General features: G+C 45.7%; 1 protein-coding gene across 6 annotated transcripts; it reads left to right on the top strand.

Moving 5' to 3' along the window:
- The first annotated feature begins 939 nt into the window (after positions 1-939).
- Positions 940-26,676, top strand: LOC115199097 (inosine-5'-monophosphate dehydrogenase 1b). Of its 6 annotated transcripts, none has more exons than XM_029761656.1 (15): positions 940-1,536; positions 7,710-7,808; positions 7,956-8,036; positions 12,786-12,834; positions 16,862-16,963; positions 17,155-17,229; positions 17,360-17,654; positions 17,855-18,054; positions 18,879-18,969; positions 19,132-19,227; positions 19,901-20,044; positions 21,132-21,276; positions 22,812-22,955; positions 23,705-23,788; positions 24,653-26,676. In XM_029761656.1, exons 1-15 carry the CDS (start codon positions 1,304-1,306, stop codon positions 24,672-24,674), a joined length of 1,860 nt encoding a protein of 619 aa, XP_029617516.1. In that variant the 5' UTR covers positions 940-1,303; the 3' UTR covers positions 24,675-26,676. The 6 variants fall into 6 exon arrangements, with proteins under 6 accessions (XP_029617516.1, XP_029617517.1, XP_029617519.1 ...); XM_029761659.1 differs by lacking the exon at positions 940-1,536 and adding an exon at positions 4,955-5,212; XM_029761658.1 differs by lacking the exon at positions 940-1,536 and adding an exon at positions 4,956-5,202.
- The last annotated feature ends 167 nt before the right edge of the window (positions 26,677-26,843 follow it).

The raw sequence follows: 26,843 nt of genomic DNA on the forward strand, positions 1-26,843 counted from the left end.
AGATTGTACTGAACATTTGAGGCGTATTTCAGGGGCTATGTAAGAAGCTGTCACCCGTGTGTTAGCTATACTCTCCCCTGTGGTGCAGTGTGAGCACTGTTTGTACGTCCCTGAACCTGTCTGTGTCCAAGGCAAGCCAGGCATCCTCCTCAAGGCCATACTTTGGTACTATCTCAAGCAGTTTGTGGAATGATTTTATATTACTGTGGGTTTGTCCCACGGCCACACACACACAGAGACACACACGCACATTGGCGACAGTGCTAGTCTGTTTGGAGTGTGTTTAAGTGCCCTCTCTGCCTCCTGCATGTATCTCCTGCCCACTGTATTCTAATTCCCCAATCCTCTTTGTGAAAGCGACGTGTGCCACTGACAGAAAATAGGGTTAAGCTGTACGCAGAGAGAGATTCATAGAGCAGCACTCGACTGGACAAAAACACACTGAGTATCCCATTCTGCTTCTCCTCTATCCCTGCAGGCTTTCTCTTTCTTTCTTTCTTTCTTTCTTTCTTTCTTTCTTTCTTTCTTTCTTTCTTTCTTTCTTTCTTTCTTTCTTTCTTTCTTTCTTTCTTTCTTTCTTTCTTTCTTTCTTTCTTTTTCTTTCTTTCTCTCCCTCTATTAGTCTGGGCCCTTTCTCTCTGCCATCTCACTCCTCCCATTGCCACCACAATCTCCCTTCAGTCAGGTCAGTGGGTGTTAGTTCACTCACAGGGGAAAGGGGAAAGTTGGGACGGCAACGACTCCACGACGACAAGCCTCTCCGGCATCATTTCCACGACGACGCCATCTCGGCAGGAGCATTACCACGGTGACACCCTCTCCTGACACGCCTAGAGGACACTGGGTTGGTTAGCAGGTGCACCCTGCGCAGAGACGGGGGAGGGAGGGGCATAACTATCTTCTTTCTGTCTCTCTCTCTCTCTCTCTCTCTCTCTCTGAGTATTTTTGTATCTGACCTGGGATTCGACAACAAAGTTGACAGTATAGACAACACTGGAGCTATGAGACCAAGATAAGAATGTGTTGAACCAGAGAACGTGTTGTGTCTCTCACAAGTAGCTCTGTTTTTCAAACTCAGGTCCTCAGCTCCTTTGACTCGTCTGGTTGGTTGGCTGAGATCGTTGTAATTCTTTCTGTTCTGTGGGAATTGTTTTGAGCTGGTAGGCCGGTTCAGGGACACCCAGTCCCTACGTGACTTGAGTCCACTTGAGGGACGTCACCGACAGAAGGGTCAGAGGGCGACGGTGAGGTCACCGACCAGAGTGAGAGACTGGAGCAAGAGAGCTTGGCAATTGGACCCAACATGGAGGGGTACGGCTACGAACACTTTGGGGTGGATGGAGAGCGGGACAGCCACCAGATGGACTACCGGAGGATCGTAGGGGACACTGAGCTACCCCAGCCCAGCTCCAACCCCTCACCCCAAGACGCGGAGCACCTCTTCCACCTCAGCCCCCATGGGCATGGGCACGGGCATGAGACGGCCGCCCAGCGATACAGCGCCACCCGCATCCAGGCTGGCTTTGGCCCCGAGAGGTGAGTCAGGCAAAGCAAGATTATGGTTAAAGCTGTACTAGAGTATTACTTAGTGAAATAAACTGGCATCCATTTGAAAAGAACAACATATTAGTGAAGGGCCAGGCAAAGAAGATTTTTAGATACTTGCAGAAATGTAGAATAGTTTACTTGCGTAGCAACTCTGGAGCTGACTCATGTTGAAATCCAACCTGAGTTGGAGTTGCACCACAGGGGGTTGGTGGCACCTAATTGGGGAGGACGGGCTCATGGTATTGGCTTGAGCTAATGGTATCAAATATATCAAACACATGGTTTTAATGTGTTCAATGCCATTCCATTTACTCCCCTCCAGCCATTATTATGAGCTGTCCTGCCCTCAGCAGCCTCCTGTGAGTTGCACCCCGTTTTGCCCTCAGAACAGCCTGAATTCGTCGGGGCATGGACAAGGTGTCGAAAGCGTTCCAAAGGGACGCTGGCCCATGTAGACTCCAATACTTCCCACAGTCAAGTTGGTTGGATGTCCTTTGTGTGGTGGACCATTCTTGATACACACGGGAAACTGTTGAGCATGAAAAACCCAGCAGCCGTTGCACTTCTTGAGACACTCAAACCGGTGGCCTCGCACCTACTAGCATACCCTGTTCAAAGGTACTTAAATATTTTGTCTTGCCCATTCACCCTCTGAATGGCACACACACACAATCAATGTCTCAATGCTTAGAAATCCTTCTTTAACCCGTCTCCTCCCATTCAACTACACTGATTAAAGTGGATGTAATAAGTGACATCAATAAGGGATCATAGCTTTCACCTGGATCCACCTGGTCAGTCTATGTCATGGAAAGAGCAGGTGTTTCTAATTTGTTGTACACTCAGTGTATATTTGACTAGTGAGCATTCAAGCTGTAGCATTAGTTCATCCCACTTCTTTTGACTACTTTTCATTACTCTGCTTTCACCATGGTTACAATATGTAAATACAGCCCATTGAGTAGTATCAGTTTACACCGCCACATAGCCCTGTGTTTAGCCTGGCTTGTAAATAACCTGGAAGTTAAATCTCCTTGTTAGCCCGTAATAAAGCTCTAGGACGCCTGTGTCTTATATGGCAATATGATTTATGGCGAGTCATTCTGAGGGCGGCCCCTAAACACATTGAAAAACTATGATTCAGTGGCGTACTCTGATGCCAAAACAACAGAAACTGCCTCAAGGCTATTTTCGGAGTGGCAGGTCCCCCTTATGCCTTGCAGCTAGGGAGGCAGGTGGAGAGCTTAATGGGATCGGGTTTGAATCAATGCTTGAAATAGCAACCGGGTGTGCATAGAGGAATCTCTGACCCATATTGTGGGTGACCCACATTTAAAGCAATGAACTCAAGCACAGACACAGTACCCGCCAGATCACCTTGGTACTTGTCAAGGCTGGGAAGGCCCTCTGTGCTTTGCTTAGTATTGGAGGAGGGGCTCCTGGAATAGTGCCACACAGGGAGTAGGCCAAGGGACAATATACATCCCCATGATAAGTGTACTAGGGGCGAATTCTGTTTTAATGCAGGATGGATCACTAGTCACCATTAGAAATGCATTTGGTTTTATTTGCTCTGAATATCTGTGTGTTGGTTGAGTGCACACAGTTACAGCAGTCCCACTCCATTTCATGCACAGGATCAAGAGTGCATGGGTTAGAATTCCCCACTCTCCAGGAAACGATGGTGAGAAGGAAGAACAAAGCTCGCTTTATTGTGACATTGCTGGCGTGATGGTAGGTTGCAATTGTCTGTCAGTGACTACCGTCAGCCACTGATGGTTTTGACAGCAGTGTGCTGTCCGTCCTCCTTTTACAAAAGTGTGTGCTTGTGAGGGAGGTCTACTTCATCTGTCTGTGTATGTCTGTGTACGTGTGTGTGTGTGTGCTCCTCTTCCCAACCCTGAACCATCACAGACATGGGAGAGTGTGGAACTGTTCGGTACGCAATGCTTGTGGATTCACAGGTCAACATACAGTACAATAGGCCACGCCTAAATAATTCAGTCTGATTCTCCCAAATCCGTCAGCTTGAATGCCAATGGTCTATTGGCTTTTGTGCTTTTATTATCTGAATGGTCTCGACAGACAATAAAGGATGGGGCCATTCTCTCTTTCTGTTTTAAACAGTCTGTCCTGTATTTGAAAGTGAAAGTCTGAGGCCATGATAAATAAGATAAGAAGGAGAAAATGAGGGTCAATTCCGTCAATGTGTAGCCTCACCTACTGTAAATGTGTAAAATGTGATCTGGGCTATTTAAGGAGGTATGTAGCCTGCCTGGTGTAACCGATGTGAAATGGCTAGCTAGTCAGCGGTGGTGCGCTCTAACAGCGTTTCAATCGGTGACGTCACTCGCTCTGAGACCTTAAAGTAGTTGTTCCCCTTGCTCTGCAAGGGCCGCGGCTTTTGTGGCGCGATGGGTAACGATGCTTTGAGGGTGGCTGTTGTCGATGTGTGCAGAGGGTCCCTGGTTCGAGCCCAGGTAGGGGCGAGGAGAGGGACGGGAGCTAGACTGTTACATTGGTGCCGTGACTCGGATCACTGGTTGCTGCGGAAAAGGAGGAGGTCAAAAGGGGGGTGAGTGTAACCGATGTGAAATGGCTAGCTAGTTAGCGGTGGTGCGCGCTAATAGCGTTTCAATTGGTGACGTCACTCGCTCTGAGACCTTGAAGTAGTTGTTCCCCTTGCTCTGCAAGGGCTGCGGCTTTTGTGGCGCGATGGGTAACGATGCTTCGAGGGTGGCTTTTGTTGATGTGTGCAGAGGGTCCCAGGTTCGAGCCCAGGTAGGGACGGAAGCTAGACTGTTACACTGGCTCTACTGGTTAGTTGAGATCAATCTAGACTAGAAAATGCAACTGTCATACGTATAATTGGTTACTAGTAACTGGTTGCATGTGACTTGTAAATCTGACAGTGGTGCTGTTCAGTTAATACCCCCAAACGTTGCACCTCACTGAACCATCTGTGAATAGTTGATTTGTGGGTTTTGTCAAAATACAAGTCACTTTAGATTGATAAGTAGATAAGCATTATAAAAATTGATTTCTACACATTTGAATGATTTAAGATTCTTGATTGATCCTGATAATAGAAGCCTAAGTCCTAATATTCCAAAAACGGATGGTTGGAGGCCTGCTGTTTATGTGGTTATATGTGGGTTATCAATGATAATATATGGACATTGGCACTGCCAGACTATAGTGCCAATTTCCCTGTAGCCTAAATGCATGATTTTCTCCTCCAAAAGATGTATGGTCTGCACTCTGCAGTGCAGATATTAGGTATATTACATACATTACAAGGACATAATCTCACTAATTTGCAACGTCTGTGATTGAGTTGAGATTTTTACCCTCATGTTTATGAATTCAATGAGAGCCCCACGTGGGAGGAGAGGGGATGTGACGCATCCATTTTCTACGCTTCTGCGAAAATATTCTTCTTCATAACGCCGTTACACTGTAGCAGCGACAGGCAATCAAATTTGGACCAGCCTCGCATCATCACTTGAGTTTGTAGTAGGGGAATTAATTGTGGGTTGGTTCCCTCCACAATAAAGAAAGCACACTTTGCTTCCGCTCATTTTGAACTTGCTAGCTAGCTACAGCTGGAAAGTTCGCATTTCCGAACACCTTCAACGTGGTCAGCTTCAAGAGGTAGAAAACGGTCTGGAATAGATTTTTTGTTTCACATTTTATTAACGTAACAAACATTAGGTAACTGTAAGTAAGACTAAGAACGTGGTGAGGTGGCTAATTGCATAGAATACAGACCATCTTCAGTAATGAGTTGAAACATGTTAGCTAGCTTGCTACCGCTAGCTGACACATGCTCCTGCTGAATAACGCACTCGCTCTGATCATTTTGACCTGCGTGGCAAGAAATTAGATGGCTAATTTATAGTGCCGTTTTGGTGATAAAATACATTGCAAACGATATGTTAAAGACTTGATGGATGAAAATCTATAAATGCTTAGGCTGCGGACAGTTGGCTAGATTCGTCATTAATCGTTAATATAGCTATGTTTTCTCCCCAGATGTATTTTGTGCTCAAGGCATTGTAACCATTGTTAGGTACTCAGCTGTACAGTAGCCAGTTAACGTTAGGAAGTGCTAGCTAACTACTGTAGCTAGCTACGGTATTGACAGACATTGCTCAAGGCATCCTTTCAGCAGCTATGCAGGAGACTGTGTAGGTAGTCTGGATAAATATGTGCCTGAATGAAACGTTTTAGCTAAACAGATCATTGTTTAACATGACTTGTTAGCTCATAGTGTCGCTTGGTGGCTGTTTTGTTTGCATGGACAGCCACCAGAAGCAATAAAGATAACATGTGTGCTCTCTTTTCCTGGTGTTTATCCAGTAAATTGTAAAAAAATATATATATCAAACATGAAAAAATGTAAAGCAACGTGTTTTATTTAAACATATAGCTAACATTAGTGCTGCTGCTATTTTTGGCATGGATATTTACACAACAGTGAAAGGGTTAATTTCGTGAGGCCATATTTTGCCAGCATGCCTCTAATAGAAAGGTTTCTTATAGATGTTAGTGGGTCATCCACGTGTTGAAAACGCATAGTCGTTAGTGCGCAGCGATATGTGCTTGTGAGGTCGGTTAGGTATCAGTTTGACTATAACAACAAAAAAATCATGTTTTTGATTTCGGGTTCGGTAATAACACAATGAAACGGTGAATAAAATGTCCATGGTGGTAGTGACTGTGATTACGGTTTATCACTTAACCATTTATTCACATTATTTTACTTCAATACAATATTTCAGTTCTGTATATTACATTTGTTTTATTTGATGACTATTTTATTTCAAGTCATCTCACCTCTATAGAGCTGCTGTCTGACAAAATCACAATTTTAGTATTTCTTCAATGGAATACTTTTTTGACTGCTGAATACCAACAATCAATTTCAGGTAGAGATACTTTTGTGTATGTGGACACACCTTCAAATTAGTGAATTTGGCTATTTTAGCCACACCCATTGTTGAGAGGTGTATAATATTGAGTACACAGTCATGCAATCTCAATAGACAAACATTGGCAGTAGAATGGCCTGACCGAAGAGCTCAGTGACTTTCAACGTGGCACCCTCATAGGATGCCACCTTTCCAATAAGTCAGTTCAATTTCTGCCTTGCTAGAGCTGCCCCGGTCAACTGAAAGTGCTGTTATTGTGAAGTGGAAATGTCTAGGGGCAAAAACGGATCAGCCACGAAGTGGTAGGCCATACAAGAACACAAAGCAGGAGTACTGAAGCGCATAGTGTGTAAAAATTCTGTCCTCGGTTGCAACACTCACTACCAAGTTCCAAACAGTCTCTGGAAGCAACGTCAGCACAATAACGGTTCGTCGGGAACTTCATGAAATGGGTTTCCATGGCCGGGTAGCCTCACACAAGCCTACGATCACAATGCCAAGCGTCGGCTGGAGTGGTGTAAAGCTCGCTGCCATTGGACTCTGGAATGATGAATCATGCTTCACCATTTGGCAGTCCGATGGACGATTCTGGGTTTGCGGATGCCAGGAGAACGCTACCTGCCTGAATGTATAGTACTAACTGTTAAGTTTGGTGGAGGATGAATAATGGTCTGGGGCTGTTTTTCATGAGTGGAGGATGTTGTAGCAGCAATGTGTCCGTATTAATGCCCATGATTATGGAATGAGATGTTCGACGAGAAGGTGTCCACATACTTTTGGTGTAGTGTACCTCGTGAAGCAACTGCTCTCCTTTCAATCGAGCATTCTTGTCTCTTTAATGTAGCAAGCTAAAAGAAACACAGATGGACAAGTAGGCATGCAATGGATTATGGTCATTATAGGTAAATACCATGTGTTCCATGCTAAGCTATGTAGAATATTGGCCTTTTGGAAACTACAACTCCCTACTACATCGAACAGTTCGGGCTTGATATCAGAAAAAACCTGAACGAAATGCCTTGTTTAAAAAATGAAATAAAACAACAACAACAAAACAGCGTTTTGGGTTAATCACTCAGCACTAATAGTCATTCACAGGCGCAAAGCGTTGTCACCTTTTAACCCTTCATCTGTTGATGGCTAATTATATTTGAAAATGCATCGAATGTTACACTTGAAACGATGGCTACAATCTAATGCCTGCTTGTCATCCTTTTCATTTGACAGCATGGCTGATTACCTGATCAGTGGTGGTACGGGCTATGTGCCAGAAGATGGACTCTCTGCACAACAGCTTTTCTCCGTTGGAGACGGCCTCACCTACAAGTAAGTTCAGTTCAACCACAATACAAATGCCAAATAGAACCGTATTGTGCAAGTACGCTCTCGAACTGTCCAAACCTAAGCGCAAGCGATGATGGACGATATGCGGGCGGCGCTTTGTAATGATGGCCAACACGTTTTGAATCGCAGATCTGCTCAACAACAGTCTGTTGTCGCTGATGGTCAAACGGCAGAAGAGCTATGCTCTAAAGGCGACGGGTTGACTTACAAGTGAGTAAAACGGTTGACTTTTCAACCATTATGACACTATATACACTATACTGTAAAAACCTCTTGTCTCCAAACGATGAGTTCATATAGGGGAAGCAAATGATTGTCCCGTTAAAAATAGATTTGAATCAATAAGGTGCCTTGTTGATGAATTTGGCAAAAGTAAACACCACATTCGCCACCAATTGTATTTTAATTTTTAGCTGGCTGAGGAAACCACTGATCTATATGGATGAATGACTAGGGCAGGGGTGGTGGGGTTGATTCATTAACCTGATCTATATGGATGATTGACTAGGGCAGGGGTGGTGGGGTGGGGTTGATTAATTAACCTGATCTATATGGATGAATGACTAGGGCAGGGGTGGTGGGGTTGATTCATTAACCTGATCTATATGGATGAATGACTAGGGCAGGGGTGGTGGGGTGGGGTTGATTAATTAACCTGATCTATATGGATGAATGACTAGGGCAGGGGTGGTGGGGTTCATTCATTAACCTGATCTATATGGATGAATGACTAGGGCAGGGGTGGTGGGGTTTGATTAATTAACCTGATCTATATGGATGAATGACTAGGGCAGGGGTGGTGGGGTTTGATTCATTAACCTGATCTATATGGATGAATGACTAGGGCAGGGGTGGTGGGGTTGATTAATTAACCTGATCTATATGGATGAATGACTAGGGCAGGGGTGGTGGGGTTGATTCATTAACCTGATCTATATGGATGAATGACTAGGGCAGGGGTTGTGGGGTTGATTCATTAACCTGATCTATATGGATGAATGACTAGGGCAGGGGTGGTGGGGTTGATTTAATTAACCTGATCTATATGGATGAATGAATAGGGCAGGGGTGGTGGGGTTGATTAATTAACCTGATCTGCACCATAGGATGATATTTGCTTCCGGTAATGATATGACTGCATCTTTAACTGCTCTGAAGAATCATAGTGCATGAACTGCTATTTGATTCGTTGACATTCAATCACTATCTAGTAATGAAATCTGACTGCACTCATCTCCTAATGCCCTTTATCTGCTCATTTCATATTCACTTGTTTTTACTTTCACTGAATAACCCTCAATTCACTTTCACTCTGTTTAAAACTAACTTGATTTCAACAAGCGAAGCATTGGGCTGCCCCAATATTGCAGACGGTCATTGCATTGGTATGTTGGCACAGCAAGCAACTTCACTAATTTCACCCCTTTGCCCAAGACTGTTGCCCAAAACTCTGCATCGTTTTGCTTCTTGAACATACCTCTGGCTAGAGGACTTGACAAAAATGACTAACTGCTATAAAATGCTTCCAACACCTACTTGTTAAAATAGAGTAAAATTCACGTCCTTGTGTGGATGTTGTAGCCTATGTCTTCTGACTATATGTGGCTCCGTCCCAAATGGTACTCTGTCCCCTACATAGTGCATTACTTTTGACCATAGGGAATAGGGTGCCATTTAGTACGGAACCTATGTTACAGATTAAATGGATACCCTAGGGCCTCCCAAATGGTGCAGCAGTGCTCTGGCGAGCCAGGCGCCTGCAAGCTGACACGGTCGCCAGTTGTACGGTGTTTCCTCCGACTCATTGGTGCGGCTGGCCTCTGGGTTAAGTGAGCAGTGTGTCAAGAAGCAGTGCGGCTTGGCAGGGTCGTGTTTTGGAGGACGCATGGCTCTTGACCTTCGCCTAAACACAGTCCGTAGGGGAGTTGCAGCAATCGTACCAGACTGTAACTACCATTGGAATATCATGAAATTGGGGAGAAAAAAGGGGGTAAACGTAAAAAAAAAAAATTCAATATATTAAATGGATACCCTGTTCATTCTAAACCGATTATGTGGCGATTGTGAGACAAACAATATTTAGACAACAAGCAGGTACAACTCAACCATGTTGTTTCTTCCAGTTTAACCCTAATTGCTCCTGTTTGTTGCGCTGGATAAGAGCGTCTGCTAATGACTACAAGTTATGGTTCAGACTTAACTTCCACACAATAAGGGTATTCACTATTTACACTACACATTTGAATGGAGAGTTAGTCCCAGTTCACAGGGGTTAATTGACTAGGCAATGTATGTGTGTGTGTGTGTGTGTGTGATACCGGCACGTCCCTCCTCCTTAATGAAGCACGTCCTGCTTAAAGGCAAGGCAGAGCACATGACCAGCCCGAGGTACTGTCATGTGAGCGTCTCGGGGGACGGCATCAGAGGAAGTGAGGATGCCCTCCTTTGCACCACATCTGGGCCCATATTACCTGCATCATACTGCTGTGTCTCCACCATGGCAACCACAGACAACTGCCTCACAAACATGGCAACCCAGGACCGTAGCGACAGTGGCTCAATCTCAATTCGTCTTTCCCTATCGCCTCGCCTCCTTTTTAACCGTATTAAAGGAGAAGGTCTAAAGTCACTCCCCTCGGACTTTCTTCTCCAATGTATTTTGAGAAGGAGGCAGGGAGAGAGGATGCAAGGAATCGGAGGCAAGATGAATTGAGAAAGAGCCAGTGAGAATACATCTGGCTAAGGCCTACTGGCTTTGAGGTGTTTGCTCACCTGTTGCTGCTGTAATCTGGCAGGCTTACTGTCCACACTAAAACACCATACAGCTGAAAACACGCTCCCTTAGGAAAGTGTTCGCCAGGGTGAGCTGAGATGTTCTGTCGGGGTCTCAAGGACATTTCACCAAGCTGGATCAATATTCTTTCAGCAACTCAACATTTTCTTGTACAGCAGACGACTCTGCTGCATGATATTATCATATATTACCCCTGTCATAAGGAATTCATCAATGCAGTAATTTTCTGTCAATGTCTTCATGGGATGATTCCATGATGATGTCTTATGATCACAGCCACCTAATTATCCTCGGCTTCTAATTAGCCCCATTCAACCCCCTCATCTCTCCAACGGAATTCTCCCCCGGGACATTGGTGTAGAAGACAATGTATTCTCAAACCACTTACGTGGCAAAGGGACGAGAAATGAAAAGATTACAATCGTGACATAATTATACATGTGTAGTGCACTGCCTTTGCAGAAGTGTAGCGTAGAACAACGTTATGAAGTAGTGCTCTCCAGGCTCGTGTCAAAAATGGTCTTGCATGAAATGAAGCTGAATCAAGTCGCACCCAGCATTACTAGGCCTGAAACTGTTTTAATAACAGACGTCAGGCAATAGATATTTCTACATTAATAGTATGCAAGACTAGACAGGTAAGTGCACTCTAAAGCACATCTACCCACCCACCTTCTCCACTTAGTGGTTGAAGGGTCATAATAATGTCTAACTCGGGCAGTTTGTGGTTGTCTACAGCACTGGTGTGGCCAAAATGGCATCATGCATTTGTCCACATTCAACATTTGATTGCAAACCATGTTAAAAGGTAGCCAAGGTTGTCTTTGGTATTTAAAACTCTGTGTCACGTGTGCCAAGTCTCACACTAGTTAGTTCTTCTCGAATGCCGTATATAGTTATTTACGCCTGTGGACAAAACATACATTTGAACCTGGACAAAAAAAACAATTTCATTGCTTTTAGGTGGAGTGCCATCTCCACAAGGGAAGGCCTAATAAAATGTCTGCTTATCAACAACTGATCCAGTGACACTTTTTACTATTTGGTTCATGCTGGTTAGGGGTAGGTCTGGCTTGAGAGAGCTGATCCAGAATCAGCGGAGGTTTGTGGTTTCCTTAAATGCTGGCAGATGTTTTCCCCTCTGCCTCCCTGTCCCAGACTGTGTTGATGTTTTGTGAGGTGTCTGGCAGTTGCAGGAGGACCCCTCCCTGTTCTGTTTGGTAGACATATTTTAGGCCCCATCTTTTCACCCACACAGGCGGAGGAGAGAGGGGAATGGTCTGACGGATGATAAAGGACAGGGGGCCATTCTCTCTCTTTCAGTTTTTGTTTCTCTCGCTCACTCCCCCCGTTCTATCAGATTTAGAGCCATTCTCTCCTGCTCTCCATCTTATTCTGTTTTTCACTTTTTCTCTCTCTCTCTCGCTCTCTCTCGCTCTCTTGCTCTCTCTCTCTCTGACAAATACTCACTTATTCTTTTCACACCCATCTGCCAAACCACCATATCCACCCATCTGTGAAAAACACATCCTCCTTTCCCTCTTTGTCTCATTTGCTCTCTCTCTGCCTGCCATTGTGTTCATACAGTCTAAGAAATGAAGTTGAACCCCAGATGCTTTTGTCAAGCACTGGACTAACAGGGTGAGAGTGTTTCTCTTTAGACTGGAGTACAAGGGAAGGGGCAGCTTGATCAGCGATCACTAGAGGGTGAATTTATGAACGTACCATTTTTGGGATCAAGACATTTTCTATTAGTTCTTAATGCAAACTCACTTGTAGTTTAGTTTATTCAAATTTATATCACCGGCAAATTTCGGGTCAGACTCCTCAACCATTGTGAGAACTAGTTTTCCCTATATCGTTACCAGGCTCGGTCGAAGTGGCACTTCTAGGGGCTAATTTGCACATATTCCCCTTTTGGCTTTCAACACTTCCTGCTTTGGACCCAACTCCAACATGGTGGAGGTACTTGTAAACTTTGAAATTGGGTGGAAAAAAGGGTGAGGGGTTTTTATAGGCCACTTCTGACCCACTGTCACCAGTTGGCTGGCAGTTGCATTGCACTATGAATCTTGTAGTCCTCTTGTCTTAAGCCATCTTTCTTTAGCCATGACAACCTGTGAAACTTGACCCCTGACCTTTTGCTCTGTCTGTCTTTCTTTCAGCGACTTCCTGATTCTGCCGGGCTTCATTGATTTTACCTCAGATGAAGTGGTGAGTAGTCCTCTCTTCTCTGATTGTCTGTCAAGACCTTCCAGAAAGCTAAGACAACTCAATAGGGGTTTTGAGCTACAGACTACCCTTCGACCTACCTTCAGCCTACTGTTCTGTTCATGGGCTCAATTCCACTTTGTTCTGAGACCCTCTTCCCTAACCCATTCCTCTTAAGTGTTCACCGATAGAGTAATGGGTAGGTGCAAGCCATACGATGAAGGCTGCTCTTAGCATGTTGAACTGGTTAGTGTCTTCCAGTTTTTTTTTTAACTAGGCACGTCAGTTAAGAACAAATTCTTATTTACAATGACGGCCTACCGGGGAACAGTGGGGTAACTCCCTTGTTCAGGGGCAGAACGACTAAATAAAAAAAACGACACTTTTTTACCTTGTCAGCTCGAATTCGATCCAGCAACCTTTTGGTTACTGGCCCAACGCTCTAACCACTAGGCTACCTGCTGGTTACTGGCCCAACGCTCTAACCACTAGGCTACCTGCTGGTTACTGGCCCAACACTCTAACCACTAGGCTACCTGCTGGTTACTGGCCCAACACTCTAACCACTAGGCTACCTGCTGGTTACTGGCCCAACGCTCTAACCACTAGGCTACCTGCTGGTTACTGGCCCAACGCTCTAACCACTAGGCTACCTGCTGGTTACTGGCCCAACACTCTAACCACTAGGCTACCTGCTGGTTACTGGCCCAACACTCTAACCACTAGGCTACCTTTTGGTTACTGGCCCAACACTCTAACCACTAGGCTACCTGCTGGTTACTGGCCCAACACTCTAACCACTAGGCTACCTGCTGGTTACTGGCCCAACACTCTAACCACTAGGCTACCTGCTGGTTACTGGCCCAACGCTCTAACCACTAGACTACCTGCTGGTTACTGGCCCAACGCTCTAACCACTAGGCTACCTGCTGGTTACTGGCCCAACACTCTAACCACTAGGCTACCTGCTGGTTACTGGCCCAACACTCTAACCACTAGGCTACCTGCTGGTTACTGGCCCAACACTCTAACCACTAGGCTACCTGCTGGTTACTGGCCCAACACTCTAACCACTAGGCTACCTGCTGGTTACTGGCCCAACGCTCTAACCACTAGGCTACCTGCTGGTTACTGGCCCAACACTCTAACCACTAGGCTACCTGCTGGTTACTGGCCCAACGCTCTAACCACTAGGCTACCTGCTGGTTACTGGCCCAACACTCTAACCACTAGGCTACCTGCTGGTTACTGGCCCAACACTCTAACCACTAGGCTACCTGCTGGTTACTGGCCCAACACTCTAACCACTAGGCTACCTGCTGGTTACTGGCCCAACACTCTAACCACTAGGCTACCTGCTGGTTACTGGCCCAACGCTCTAACCACTAGGCTACCTGCTGGTTACTGGCCCAACGCTCTAACCACTAGACTACCTGCTGGTTACTGGCCCAACGCTCTAACCACTAGGCTACCTGCTGGTTACTGGCCCAACACTCTAACCACTAGGCTACCTGCTGGTTACTGGCCCAACGCTCTAACCACTAGGCTACCTGCTGGTTACTGGCCCAACGCTCTAACCACTAGACTACCTGCTGGTTACTGGCCCAACGCTCTAACCACTAGACTACCTGCTGGTTACTGGCCCAACGCTCTAACCACTAGACTACCTGCTGGTTACTGGCCCAACGCTCTAACCACTAGGCTACCTGCTGGTTACTGGCCCAACGCTCTAACCACTAGGCTACCTGCTGGTTACTGGCCCAACGCTCTAACCACTAGGCTACCTGCTGGTTACTGGCCCAACGCTCTAACCACTAGGCTACCTGCTGGTTACTGGTCCAACGCTCTAACCACTAGGCTACCTGCTGGTTACTGGCCCAACACTCTAACCACTAGGCTACCTGCTGGTTACTGGCCCAACGCTCTAACCACTAGACTACCTGCTGGTTACTGGCCCAACGCTCTAACCACTAGGCTACCTGCTGGTTACTGGCCCAACGCTCTAACCACTAGGCTACCTGCTGGTTACTGGCCCAACGCTCTAATCACTAGGCTACCTGCTGGTTACTGGCCCAACACTCTAACCACTAGGCTAACTGCCGCCCCAGACTGGTTCTTCCAGACCTCTGAAAACTACAGGGATAATGACTATGGGTGCACCAAGTGGGAGCAGTATTGCTTCCTACACATTCCTTATTATTTCAGCAGACACTCCTTGCCAGAGCCACTTCTGAAACCAAAGTCTTTTTACAGTACGCTGTGTCCACACAGATGCACAAACAACCCTCTACATTCAAAGCCAAAACCTCATTCTTTAATTGCAGCTTTTCCAAAAATAATTTTTGCTCTCCGCTTCCTTCGTCATCCCTAACCTCCTATTTTTACCAAGATGGCCTCCCACGCCTGGTCTCTCTCTCTCTGTTTACGGTTGTGCCTGGTTGGTTGGTTGCTCACTCTTCTATCAGGGATGATGTGAGTGTTAATCTCAGGCTTTATGTGAAATCCCTGCCCTCCTCTCTCGTCCATCAGGAGTTTTTAATCTAATTGATATCTCTAATCTCCTTTTTTATCCAGACTAGAACACAGCTTTTGTTGCTGTGGAAGGTGCCTGTCTGCGTTGTTGCAGTGGCGTTGTGGGTTGTAACCTGGCCTATTTTCTTGACGGTTAGAAAGTGGAGTCGGTCTCTGATAACTTGGACGAGCCTCTGTTTGTCTGTCTCAACTGTGAATACAGTCAAAGTTCATGCAATAATATTTGTTCAGACTGTAGTCTAAAATAGACCCCCCCACCCTCTTCCACACAGGGATGTTTTATAAGTGTGAGGTGAGCTTCTGTCTGGTGTTTCAATGGGGAAATTATTGCTGGTCACACCATGTGACGGTTAGCCCTTTGTAGAATTTGGCAGGGTAGTGCAGTTGAGCTAACAAAATGGCTGCCAGTGTCCAGTCTTTTTCTTCACCCCTCCATTTCAGAAACACAGTAGTTGGTATGGTAGTTTACATTTGCAAAAGATAAGGGAGGAAAGCTTTTGACGTCATAAAATGGACGCTCTGGTTTTCTCATGGGTGAGGAATGCCATGTTTTCCCTCCCAGCTGAGAAGACTGTGGAAGTGGCCTTTTTGTGTTTTGGGATTCGGAAATTCGTGAATCTGATGTAGCTGGGAGTTTCTGGGACAGTGGGATTTTTTATTTGAGAAAAGGGAACTTTCCCAGTGTGTTGGCAGATAGTTTCTAACAAGGTCACGGCCTGATTGTGCAAAAACGTCTCCAGAAAGACTTGGGTCACATGCATCAGTTTAGTCAAAGCAACATCTGTCTTGTCTCTCTGATGACAGATTTTATAGTATTTTTATTTTATTTAACTAGGCAATTCAGTTAAGAACAAATTCTTATTTACAATGATGGCCTACCCCGGCCGAACGACGCTGGGCCAATTGTGCGCCGCCCTATGGGACTCCCAATCACGGCCGTATGTGATGCAGCCTGGATTCGAACCAGGGACTGCAGTAATGCCTCTTGCACTGAGACGCAGTGCCTTAGACCGCTGCGCCACTCGGGAGCCCAGATAAAATGTAGCACCTGATAATTTACGTTTAGGCCAGATGGCGATGTCTGCTTTCCACTTGCATGTTATTTACTTCCTGTTGCCACTCTCGTCTGAAACTTTGAAACTCATCTTTGAAACTCATCGTCCAGTCAGCCATTGAAAGCATGCTTGAGAGCCGTGACCAAAAGCTGTCATTTTCCTTAGGCCAATCGACATAGGACAAACTTGCTTGTTGGAGCATGTCTGCCCCCTAGTGGACAACTGAGAAAGCAACCGTAACCATTACAAGCAATGATGGTCAAGCTTCTCTTTTCTTCATGAAGTAAATGACTTGTATTCAATATTATTCATTTCTAATACAGTGTATTTCCTCAGTGTGGGTATTTACACTTACTGCAACAGATTGTAATATTATCTAGTGTGCTGAATGACTGATTTCCTGAACATGTTGTGGGTTATTGAGCCAAGATTTTCTCCACCAGGACCTGACCTCTGCCCTGACCAGGAAGATCACCCTGAAGACGCCTCTCATCTCCTCCCCCATGGACACAGTCACAGAGTCGTCGATGGCCATCGCCATGGCGGTAAGACCTTGCCGCCTGACATGCGAGCCAGTAGAAAAAAGATGTATGTGTGTCTGCTAGAAATTACTGTGCGCTTTCCACATCAGTCACATTTGAAGTGTGTTTTGTTGCTGGGGGGGGGGAATACCATAAACAGTATTGCGGCTCCCGAAAGTGATTTTTATTTGTCGGGTGTTTTTTAATGCCTTTAGCTCATGGGAGGCATCGGCCTCATCCATCACAACTGCACCCCTGAATTCCAAGCCAATGAGGTCCGCAAGGTTAAGGTAAGACCCCATAAAACACTTACCCTTTGTAGTTAATGACTTGCATCATTTTACGTTGATTGGTATTAAATGGGTTGCAGTGCATCTAAACACATGATGGTTTATTAACAGATATTTGTCGTTTGTCCAGAGGTTTGAGCAGGGCTTCATCACAGACCCTCTTGTAATGAGCCCGCGTCACACGGTGGGGGACGTGTTCGAGGCCAAGACTCGCCACGGCTTCTCTGGCATTCCCGTCACCGAGACTGGCAAGATGGGCAGCAAGCTGGTGGGCATCATCACCTCCAGAGACATCGACTTCCTCTCCGAGAAGGACCACAGCCGACCACTGGAGGAGGCCATGACTAAGAGGGAGGAGCTAGTGGTGGCCCCAGCCGGTGTCACGCTGAAAGAGGCTAACGACATTCTGCAGCGTAGCAAAAAAGGTGAGCCAGTTGCTACAGTCCTTCTAGGAGTCTATTGTCGCCTGTTTTCTGGTACGTTGTTCTATTGTATAATCCTTATTATTGATTAGATGTTCTTTGGTTTGCTCTACAAGGGCATTTATGAACTGTTTGAGGTTATATGGCAGAATGACTTGGTCACCTTGAACAAAGTCTCTTCTCGCTCTCTCTCCCCCCACCAGGCAAGCTGCCCATCGTGAACGACAGTGATGAGCTGGTGGCCATCATCGCCAGGACAGACCTGAAGAAAAACAGGGACTACCCCCTTGCCTCTAAAGACTCTCGTAAACAGCTGCTGTGCGGAGCCGCCATCGGCACCAGGGACGACGACAAGTACAGACTGGACCTACTGATGCAGGCTGGGGTCGACGTGGTCGTACTGGTGGGTTTGAGGTTGGGGTACGGTGGGGGTTATGGTTAGGATCCAGATGGGGTTTAGGTTGGGGTCCGGTTGGGGTAGGTGGGAGGGTTGGGTTAGGGGTTGATCTGTTCATGTAGTTATGGTGGACATGGTGGTTAGGGGTTGATCTGTTCATGTAGTTATGGTGGACATGGTGGTTAGGGGTTGATCTGTTCATGTAGTTTTGGTGGACATGGTGGTTAGGGGTTGATCTGTTCATGTAGTTTTGGTGGACATGGTGGTTAGGGGTTGATCTGTTCATGTAGTTTTGGTGGACGTGGTGGTTAGGGGTTGATCTGTTCATGTAGTTATGGTGGACATGGTGGTTAGGGGTTGATCTGTTCATGTAGTTATGGTGGACATGGTGGTTAGGGGTTGATCTGTTCATGTAGTTATGGTGGACATGGTGGTTAGGGGTTGATCTGTTCATGTAGTTATGGTGGACATGGTGGTTAGGGGTTGATCTGTTCATGCAGTTTTGGTGGACATGGTGGTTAGGGGTTGATCTGTTCATGTAGTTTTGGTGGACATGGTGGTTAGGGGTTGATCTGTTCATGTAGTTATGGTGATCTGTTCATGTAGTTTTGGTGGACATGGTGGTTAGGGGTAGATGTGTTCATGTAGTTTTGGTGGACATGGTGGTTAGGGGTTGATCTGTTCATGTAGTTATGGTGATCTGTTCATGTAGTTTTGGTGACGTGGTGGTTAGGGGTTGCGGTCGAGTTACGGTTGGGTTTCAGTTCTAAATGGCAGTAGACCGTGGCACTGCAGTGCAGACATGACTTGTTTTCTCTCTGTTTCTGCAGGATTCCTCACAAGGCAACTCTGTGTATCAGGTCAACATGATCAACTACATCAAACAGAAGTACAGCGAGCTGCAGGTGGTGGGAGGGAACGGTGAGAGGGGAGCGCTGGAGAGGATTTATCACTGACACTTCCAGCCATCCAGTTTCAGATCTTTGAGGGGCTTTCAAGATCAGTCTTGGGGGAAAATACATTAGACACTTATACACTAAACCTTTATTTTCCTGCCTTCTGACGATGTTCTGTCTCTTGTAGTGGTGACGGCAGCCCAGGCCAAGAACCTGATTGATGCAGGAGTGGATGCTCTGAGAGTGGGCATGGGCTGTGGCTCCATCTGTATCACCCAGGAAGGTAGTGACCCCACCCCCTGATACTATCAACGTTACAGGATCAATTCACATCTGAATGCAGGAGAGGATTGTTGCTGGTTTGAATTTCAATCCACTTGCGGAATTGACTGAGTTGAAATGGAATTGGCCCAACCCAGAATGCTACACCTTGAGTGCGATGTGCTATTTGGAATTGTAGTATTACGACTAAATGTTCTGATATATGAGTGTAGTGATATTAAATAGGAATGTGATAATACGTGTAGGATTCTCTACCCATAGCAGCTGGCTTTGGATCAGTTCTAATGTAAGGTCAACCTGCTGAAGCTACACAGCAAAACTGGAGAAGGATCAGAGCAGCGAGTAACTAACCAAGATGCTACGCTGGTTGCTAGTCTGTGTCGTCATGGTGATTTATGAAGGCTCTGCTCTCGGTTACCATGGCGACGACTTTCTCCACAGCATTACGTTCAGCAAATGATGGCAAACGTTTTTCAAGCGCAAAACAAACATACTTATTGGAAGATCTTAGACATATTCAATCATTGTATTTTTTAACTGAACACCTCGATTCCGATATTACTTCTGTAAAAAAATCCATCCATCCGGTCCAACCTGAACAACGCCTGACTACACCGGTCATAGGATATGTTACCATGGTAAGGTGACGCATTTCCTGTCTCCGTCTCCCGTAGTGATGGCGTGCGGGCGGCCTCAGGGCACCTCGGTGTATAAGGTGGCAGAGTATGCCAGACGTTTTGGTGTGCCAGTCATCGCTGACGGGGGCATTCAGACCGTGGGCCACGTGGTCAAGGCTCTCTCACTCGGGGCATCCACAGGTACCTTTCATTCACTTATTAAATCATGTGTTCACTCTTTTATAGTCATTCTCTTTCATTGTCATGCGTTCATTATCATTCACTCTTCTGTTCTCACTTATTCACCCATTCATTCATTCATTAGCTTAGTCCTTCATTCACCCTTTTATAGCATGCAGTAGGTCAATGTGGTTCATTTCATAGGCTAGAATAGGTGTATATCAGGGCTGTCCAATGTCAGTCCAGGAGGGCCCAAACACTTCTGGTTTTCATCTTCTCCTTTAATCAGGGACTAATTCAGACCTGGGACACCAGGTGAGTGCAATTAACTACCAGGTAGAACCAGAAACCAGAAGTTTTTCAGCCCTTCAGGAACAGAATTGAACAGCCCAGGTCTATAGTGTTACAGTATCTTGATGTCTTTGCACTAGTTTTCTGTTTACCCCTGTTGATCTCATGGCTATCCCTCTAAAACACTGTTGATCTCATGTCTATTCCTCTAAAACACTGTTGATCTCATGTCTATCCCTCTAAAACACTGTTGATCTCATGTCTATTCCTCTAAAACACTGTTGATCTCATGTCTATCCCTCTAAAACACTGTTGATCTCATGTCTATCCCTCTAAAACACTGTTGATCTCATGGCTATCCCTCTAAAACACTGTTGATCTCATGTCTATTCCTCTAAAACACTGTTGATCTCATGTCTATTCCTCTAAAACACTGTTGATCTCATGTCTATCCCTCTAAAACACTGTTGATCTCGTGTCTATCCCTCTAAAACACTATTGATCTCATGTCTATCCCTCTAAAACACTGATCTCATGTCTATTCCTCTAAAACACTGTTGATCTCATGTCTATTCCTCTAAAACACTGTTGATCTCATGTCTATCCCTCTAAAACACTGATCTCATGTCTATTCCTCTAAAACACTGTTGATGTCATGTCTATTCCTCTAATTAATTCAAAGCTGATTGATGGTAATCAAAGCTAATCTAAGCTAATGTGAAGCTAATCGATGTAACAAAACACTAGCTGTACCGACAATTAGTTGGAGAAATGCTTACCAACCAATGACCTTGAGTTATGACCTCTTCCTCCCCAGTGATGATGGGCTCGTTGCTAGCGGCGACCACGGAGGCTCCGGGGGAGTACTTCTTCTCGGACGGCGTGCGGCTGAAGAAGTACCGCGGCATGGGCTCTCTGGACGCCATGGAGAAGAGCACCAGCAGCCAGAAACGCTACTTCAGGTAGGGAGGACATCACACACTAGAGCTGCAGCCCAAATCACATCCTATTCCCTGGCCTGTTTAGTGCACTACTTCTGACCAGGGGCCATAGGGAATAGGGTGCCGTTTGGGACGTAGACTAACTCTTGATCAGACACTAGAATTCATAGGAGGGTTGGAATGAAGACCAGGTAAACCAAGTTATTGCACATCAAAAGTTGCTGTTAATCGCTGATGAATGAAATTAATATTTTATTTCTGATTATATACATGTATTTATTGGTTTGTCCTTAATTCAGACGGTTCACATTGTGATACAATATATGACAAATGTAAGTGATTTTCTCAAAACAAATGATGCTAACTTTCCTGGGTTTTAGCTGCTCTCATTTGAGAATTTCGCTGTCCGTCAGCAGTGTCTAAACCGTCTCTGTGTTCTGACTGGCTGATTCCACAGCAGTGTCTAAACCGTCTCTGTGTTCTGACTGGCTGATTCCACAGCAGTGTCTAAACCGTCTCTGTGTTCTGACTGGCTGATTCCACAGCAGTGTCTAAACCGTCTCTGTGTTCTGACTGGCTGATTCCACAGCAGTGTCTAAACCGTCTCTGTGTTCTGACTGGCTGATTCCACAGCAGTGTCTAAACCGTCTCTGTGTTCTGACTGGCTGATTCCACAGCAGTGTCTAAACCGTCTCTGTGTTCTGACTGGCTGATTCCACAGCAGTGTCTAAACCGTCTCTGTGTTCTGACTGGCTGATTCCACAGCAGTGTTTAAACCGTCTCTGTGTTCTGACTGGCTGATTCCACAGCAGTGTCTAAACCGTCTCTGTGTTCTGACTGGCTGATTCCACCAGCAGTGTCTAAACCGTCTCTGTGTTCTGACTGGCTGATTCCACAGCAGTGTCTAAACCGTCTCTGTGTTCTGACTGGCTGATTCCACAGCAGTGTCTAAACCGTCTCTGTGTTCTGACTGGCTGATTCCACAGCAGTGTCTAAACCGTCTCTGTGTTCTGACTGGCTGATTCCACAGCAGTGTCTAAACCGTCTCTGTGTTCTGACTGGCTGATTCCACAGCAGTGTCTAAACCGTCTCTGTGTTCTGACTGGCTGATTCCACAGCAGTGTCTAAACCGTCTCTGTGTTCTGACTGGCTGATTCCACAGCAGTGTCTAAACCGTCTCTGTGTTCTGACTGGCTGATTCCACAGCAGTGTCTAAACCGTCTCTGTGTTCTGACTGGCTGATTCCACAGCAGTGTCTAAACCGTCTCTGTGTTCTGACTGGCTGATTCCACAGCAGTGTCTAAACCGTCTCTGTGTTCTGACTGGCTGATTCCACAGCAGTGTCTAAACCGTCTCTGTGTTCTGACTGGCTGATTCCACAGCAGTGTCTAAACCGTCTCTGTGTTCTGACTGGCTGATTCCACAGCAGTGTCTAAACCGTCTCTGTGTTCTGACTGGCTGATTCCACAGCAGTGTCTAAACCGTCTGTGTTCTGACTGGCTGATTCCACAGCAGTGTCTAAACCGTCTCTGTGTTCTGACTGGCTGATTCCACAGTGAAGGGGACAAGGTGAAGGTGGCTCAGGGTGTGTCCGGCTCTGTCCAGGACAAGGGCTCCATCCACAAGTTTATCCCCTACCTGATCGCTGGCATCCAACATGGCTGTCAGGACATCGGCGCCAAGAGTCTCTCTGTTCTACGGTGAGTTGTGTGTGATCTCGGATAGTAGTGTGTGTGTGTGTGTGTGTGTGTCTCTGAGTGGTCTCTGATAGTAGTGTTTGTGTGTCTCTGAGTGGTCTCTGATAGTAGTGTGTGTGTGTCTCTGAGTGGTCTCTGATAGTAGTGTGTGTGTGTGACTGAGTGGTCTCTGATAGTGGTGTGTGTGTGACTGAGTGGTCTCTGATAGTGGTGTGTGTGTGTGACTGAGTGGTCTCTGATAGTGGTGTGTGTGTGTGTGACTGAGTGGTCTCTGATAGTGGTGTGTGTGTGTGACTGAGTGGTCTCTGATAGTGGTGTGTGTGTGTGACTGAGTGGTCTCTGATAGTGGTGTGTGTGTGTGACTGAGTGGTCTCTGATAGTAGTGTGTGTGTGTGACTGAGTGATCTCTGATAGTGGTGTGTGTGTGACTGAGTGATCTCTGATAGTGGTGTGTGTGTGACTGAGTGATCTCTGATAGTAGTGTGTGTGTGTGTGTGACTGAGTGGTCTCTGATAGTAGTGTGTGTGTGACTGAGTGGTCTCTGATAGTTGTGTGTCTGTGTGTGTGTGACTGAGTGATCTCTGATAGTAGTTTGTGTGTGTGACTGAGTGGTCTCTGATAGTGGTGTGTGTGTGTGTGTGTGTGTGTGTGTGTGTGTGTGTGACTGAGTGATCTCTGATAGTAGTGTGTGTGTGTGTGTGTGTGTGTGTGTGTGAGACTGAGTGATCTCTGATATTGTGTGTTTTCCACAGCTCCATGATGTACTCTGGAGAGCTGAAGTTTGAGAAGAGGACCACGTCCGCTCAGGTGGAAGGAGGAGTCCATGGGCTTCACTCGTAAGTTGGACTCTCTGTCTCTCACACACACACACACACACACACACACACACACACAGTGGAATTGAAATGTGTGTGTAGCAGTAGATAGACATGACTTTTCTACGACTGATAGTGTTGACTCATTCTCAGACATCAGTCCTCTTTCTCTCTCTGTCTTTCACCATAGATATTCTGTTGTTCCATGTAAGTACATGTACATCGACCTGTGAAGGGTGTGGCCTAGTGGTGGACCCCACATTTTCATGTAGAACAACTCTCCCCTTGTTTCTAAATTGAATGGCTAAGTTTGATCTGCTTGATGAAATGATCCAGGTGGGAAATGTAAATCTTACCTTTAGATAGTGCTTCCCATCTTGGTGTTTGAATCTGGCAGCTAGCCTATAAGGACGGGTAATATAGAGATGTGACGTTCCCCTTCAGATTATTACCTTGTTAGTGGGAGGAGGGGTGACTGCATTACGTATTTATGTTTGAATGGGGATGAATTATGGGAAGCTTTGTTAGTCTCCTCTCTCTGTCTACTAGACTCCTTCCCTCCTCTCCTTCCCCAGTTATCCATAGGGCAGATAACCCTGTAATACATATACTGGCAAGATGATGGGGGATTGAATGGGATTTGTCAACCTTTGTTTTATAATTGAATCAGTATGACATTTCTTAGACAGATTGATAGCTGATGTAGTAGGAAAGGGTAATTGATAAGTTCTATCCAGTGGTTTGAGAGCAGGTAATAGGAATTGTTTTGTGTTTTAGAGCAGGTAATAGGAATTGTTTTGTGTGGTCGTTATATTGTTGATTATCATTAACTGATTGATGGTATCATTATTGTGTTTTCACGATGCCCTCTCTCTCTCTCTGCAGTTACGAGAAACGACTTTACTGATGGAGGGGCCAGAAAGAAGCGGACTAGGGCCGCCCCCGACACCCCCACCCCCGTTGTGACCAAACGTAACCGCCACATCTGACACCCATCTCATCACTCTCCCTGCCGACACCCCACACACCCCACGGGAGAGGTCTGGGGGGAACACCTGCAAAACAAACACCATCACCTGGGAAACATGGGATTTTGCACTTACGAAGCGGAACATCAGGGTTTTCACCATAACCCCCTCCACCCAGAATACCGGCCCCCTTGGTGCGTGTGAGAGCTTGAAGGAAGTATTTGATTGTGTGTATGAGAGAGAGAGAGAGAGAGAGAGAGAGAGAGTGTGTGAGGACAAACTCAGTGAAGAAGGTGCTGTTGTGCGATCTTCCACTTCCTGGTGAAACTGAGAGAGCCATGATGTCACCCCTCTGTATTCTCTGGGATCTGCTCGTACCGGCACCTCCACATCAGAAGCCACAAACATCCCAATCAAACTATATATGTGGAAAAACACTTGTCTTGCTACTCTGTGTGCAAGTGTATTGTGGCAATCCTCCTTTATCTATGTAGTTAGCTCTGTTTATGCAGAAAGATGTTAACTGCTTTGAGAAAAGTATATTGTTCTGTTAAACTTTTGACTGTGATTCAACCGACAGACTCATTGGGACTATAGACTGGGTGACGTTCCCATCGCCGTAGTGGACATGTCATACCCCCTTAGTCGACGTGAACCAATAAACTAGTGGCCTGTCACCATGCTTCTAGTGTGTTGAGAGCAGGGTTAGGGCCAAAAGATAGACATCGGCCATAGATCAAGGAACGTTTTTAAACCCACGGTGTCGGTCAACGATGGGTAATACGGTAATCTTTTAGACTGGAATGAAACGAGTTTAGAGAGAATTGTTTGATTTAAAAGCTGTAAAGCAGGGTTCCCCAACTGGCAGCCCCCGTTCCAAATTTGACCAACATGGTTTCATTTGCCCCCCCCCCCCCCCAGTAAATAAATAAATAATTATTATGCTTGGAACAAAAGAGTGTAAAAACTCCAGTTAATCAGAACCAAGTGATTTTAATTTTGGAAGTCTGTTCCCAAAATGTAAGCAAGGTTTGAAATTATTCTTTTAGTCATATTATATCTGTTTGGGCCTCCTGCGGGCAATTTGCAGTCTACAAATGATTTGTAATTATGTTCCTGCCCATCCGCCCAAGAAATCGTCCCGCGGCTGAATCTAGTTGACGATCTCTGCTGAAGAAAGTCCCAGTGGTTCTAAGGGGCATGAAGGGTTTTGATATGCATGCTTTTTAGTTTTTTAAAGCCTCAACACGGCTCTATTTATATTCCGCTTTTTTCTAATTCCGTACATACTGCCAAATGTATCTGTGACACTTTGATGTTATTAATACTAAAAGCCCAAATTAAAGCTCCGAATCGCCAGCGACGTAGTCCCTCGCTCCACCCCTGTCCCAGATTGTGGCACCGATTGTTAGCTGCTTTGACCTGTTCAGAGTACCAGAGATATGCCTTGAAATGGGGGTAGATGATGACCACACACGACGGAAGGTCTTAAATTCCCGTAAGAACTGTGTTGTATGTGCATGGCGCTATACGTCCTCCTCACCCCCTTTCTCACTGTTTTGAGATACTGTATCTCATTCAGCTTATGTAGGAATAGATTTTTCTAACGTTTTTCGTAAACAGATGTCCTTTTTGCCAGATGTTTTTTTAGGACGTCTCTAAGCTGTAGGAGTGACTTTCCGTTTTGTGCTAATGTACTTCCCCTACCGGGACCTCACTTGACTAGCAGTACTCTTACAGTTGACATGAATATTAAGTAAATATGTACATGAAGATGTATGGAGAATTATATACCTGTATCCTGTTTGAAATGGTTGTTTGCAGTCTCCCACCTTTAGTTATGGAAATCCCCACTGACTATGAAACAGGCCTTGTTTACAATGGGATTACAACAGAAACCTGTTGCTTATGCTGTAAAAAATAAAAGTCCAAATATGTTGATTTGTGGGTTGTTATTAAAGCTGGAATTGCCAGGGACCTCAGGATACAATATATTATCACCACATGTGCTGATATATGTATTGCGATTCAATGTTCCAAACATATTTCTCACCATATGTCTTCTGCAGAGGGACAAGAGTCATGAGTTTTGATCAGTCATGGAAGTA

This window comes from Salmo trutta, chromosome 8 (genome assembly GCF_901001165.1).
Source record: "Salmo trutta chromosome 8, fSalTru1.1, whole genome shotgun sequence".
In the NCBI taxonomy this organism is placed as follows: Eukaryota; Metazoa; Chordata; class Actinopteri; order Salmoniformes; family Salmonidae; genus Salmo; species Salmo trutta.

Coding starts and splice junctions, on each gene's coding strand:
- LOC115199097 (XM_029761656.1), top strand. CDS start 1,304: ATGGAGGGGTACGGCTACGAACACTTTGGGGTGGATGGAGAGCGGGAC. Junction 12,835..16,861: donor ATTTTACCTCAGATGAAGTG/GTGAGTAGTCCT, acceptor TTTCTCCACCAG/GACCTGACCTCTGCCCTGAC. Junction 20,045..21,131: donor CTCACTCGGGGCATCCACAG/GTACCTTTCATT, acceptor CTTCCTCCCCAG/TGATGATGGGCTCGTTGCTA.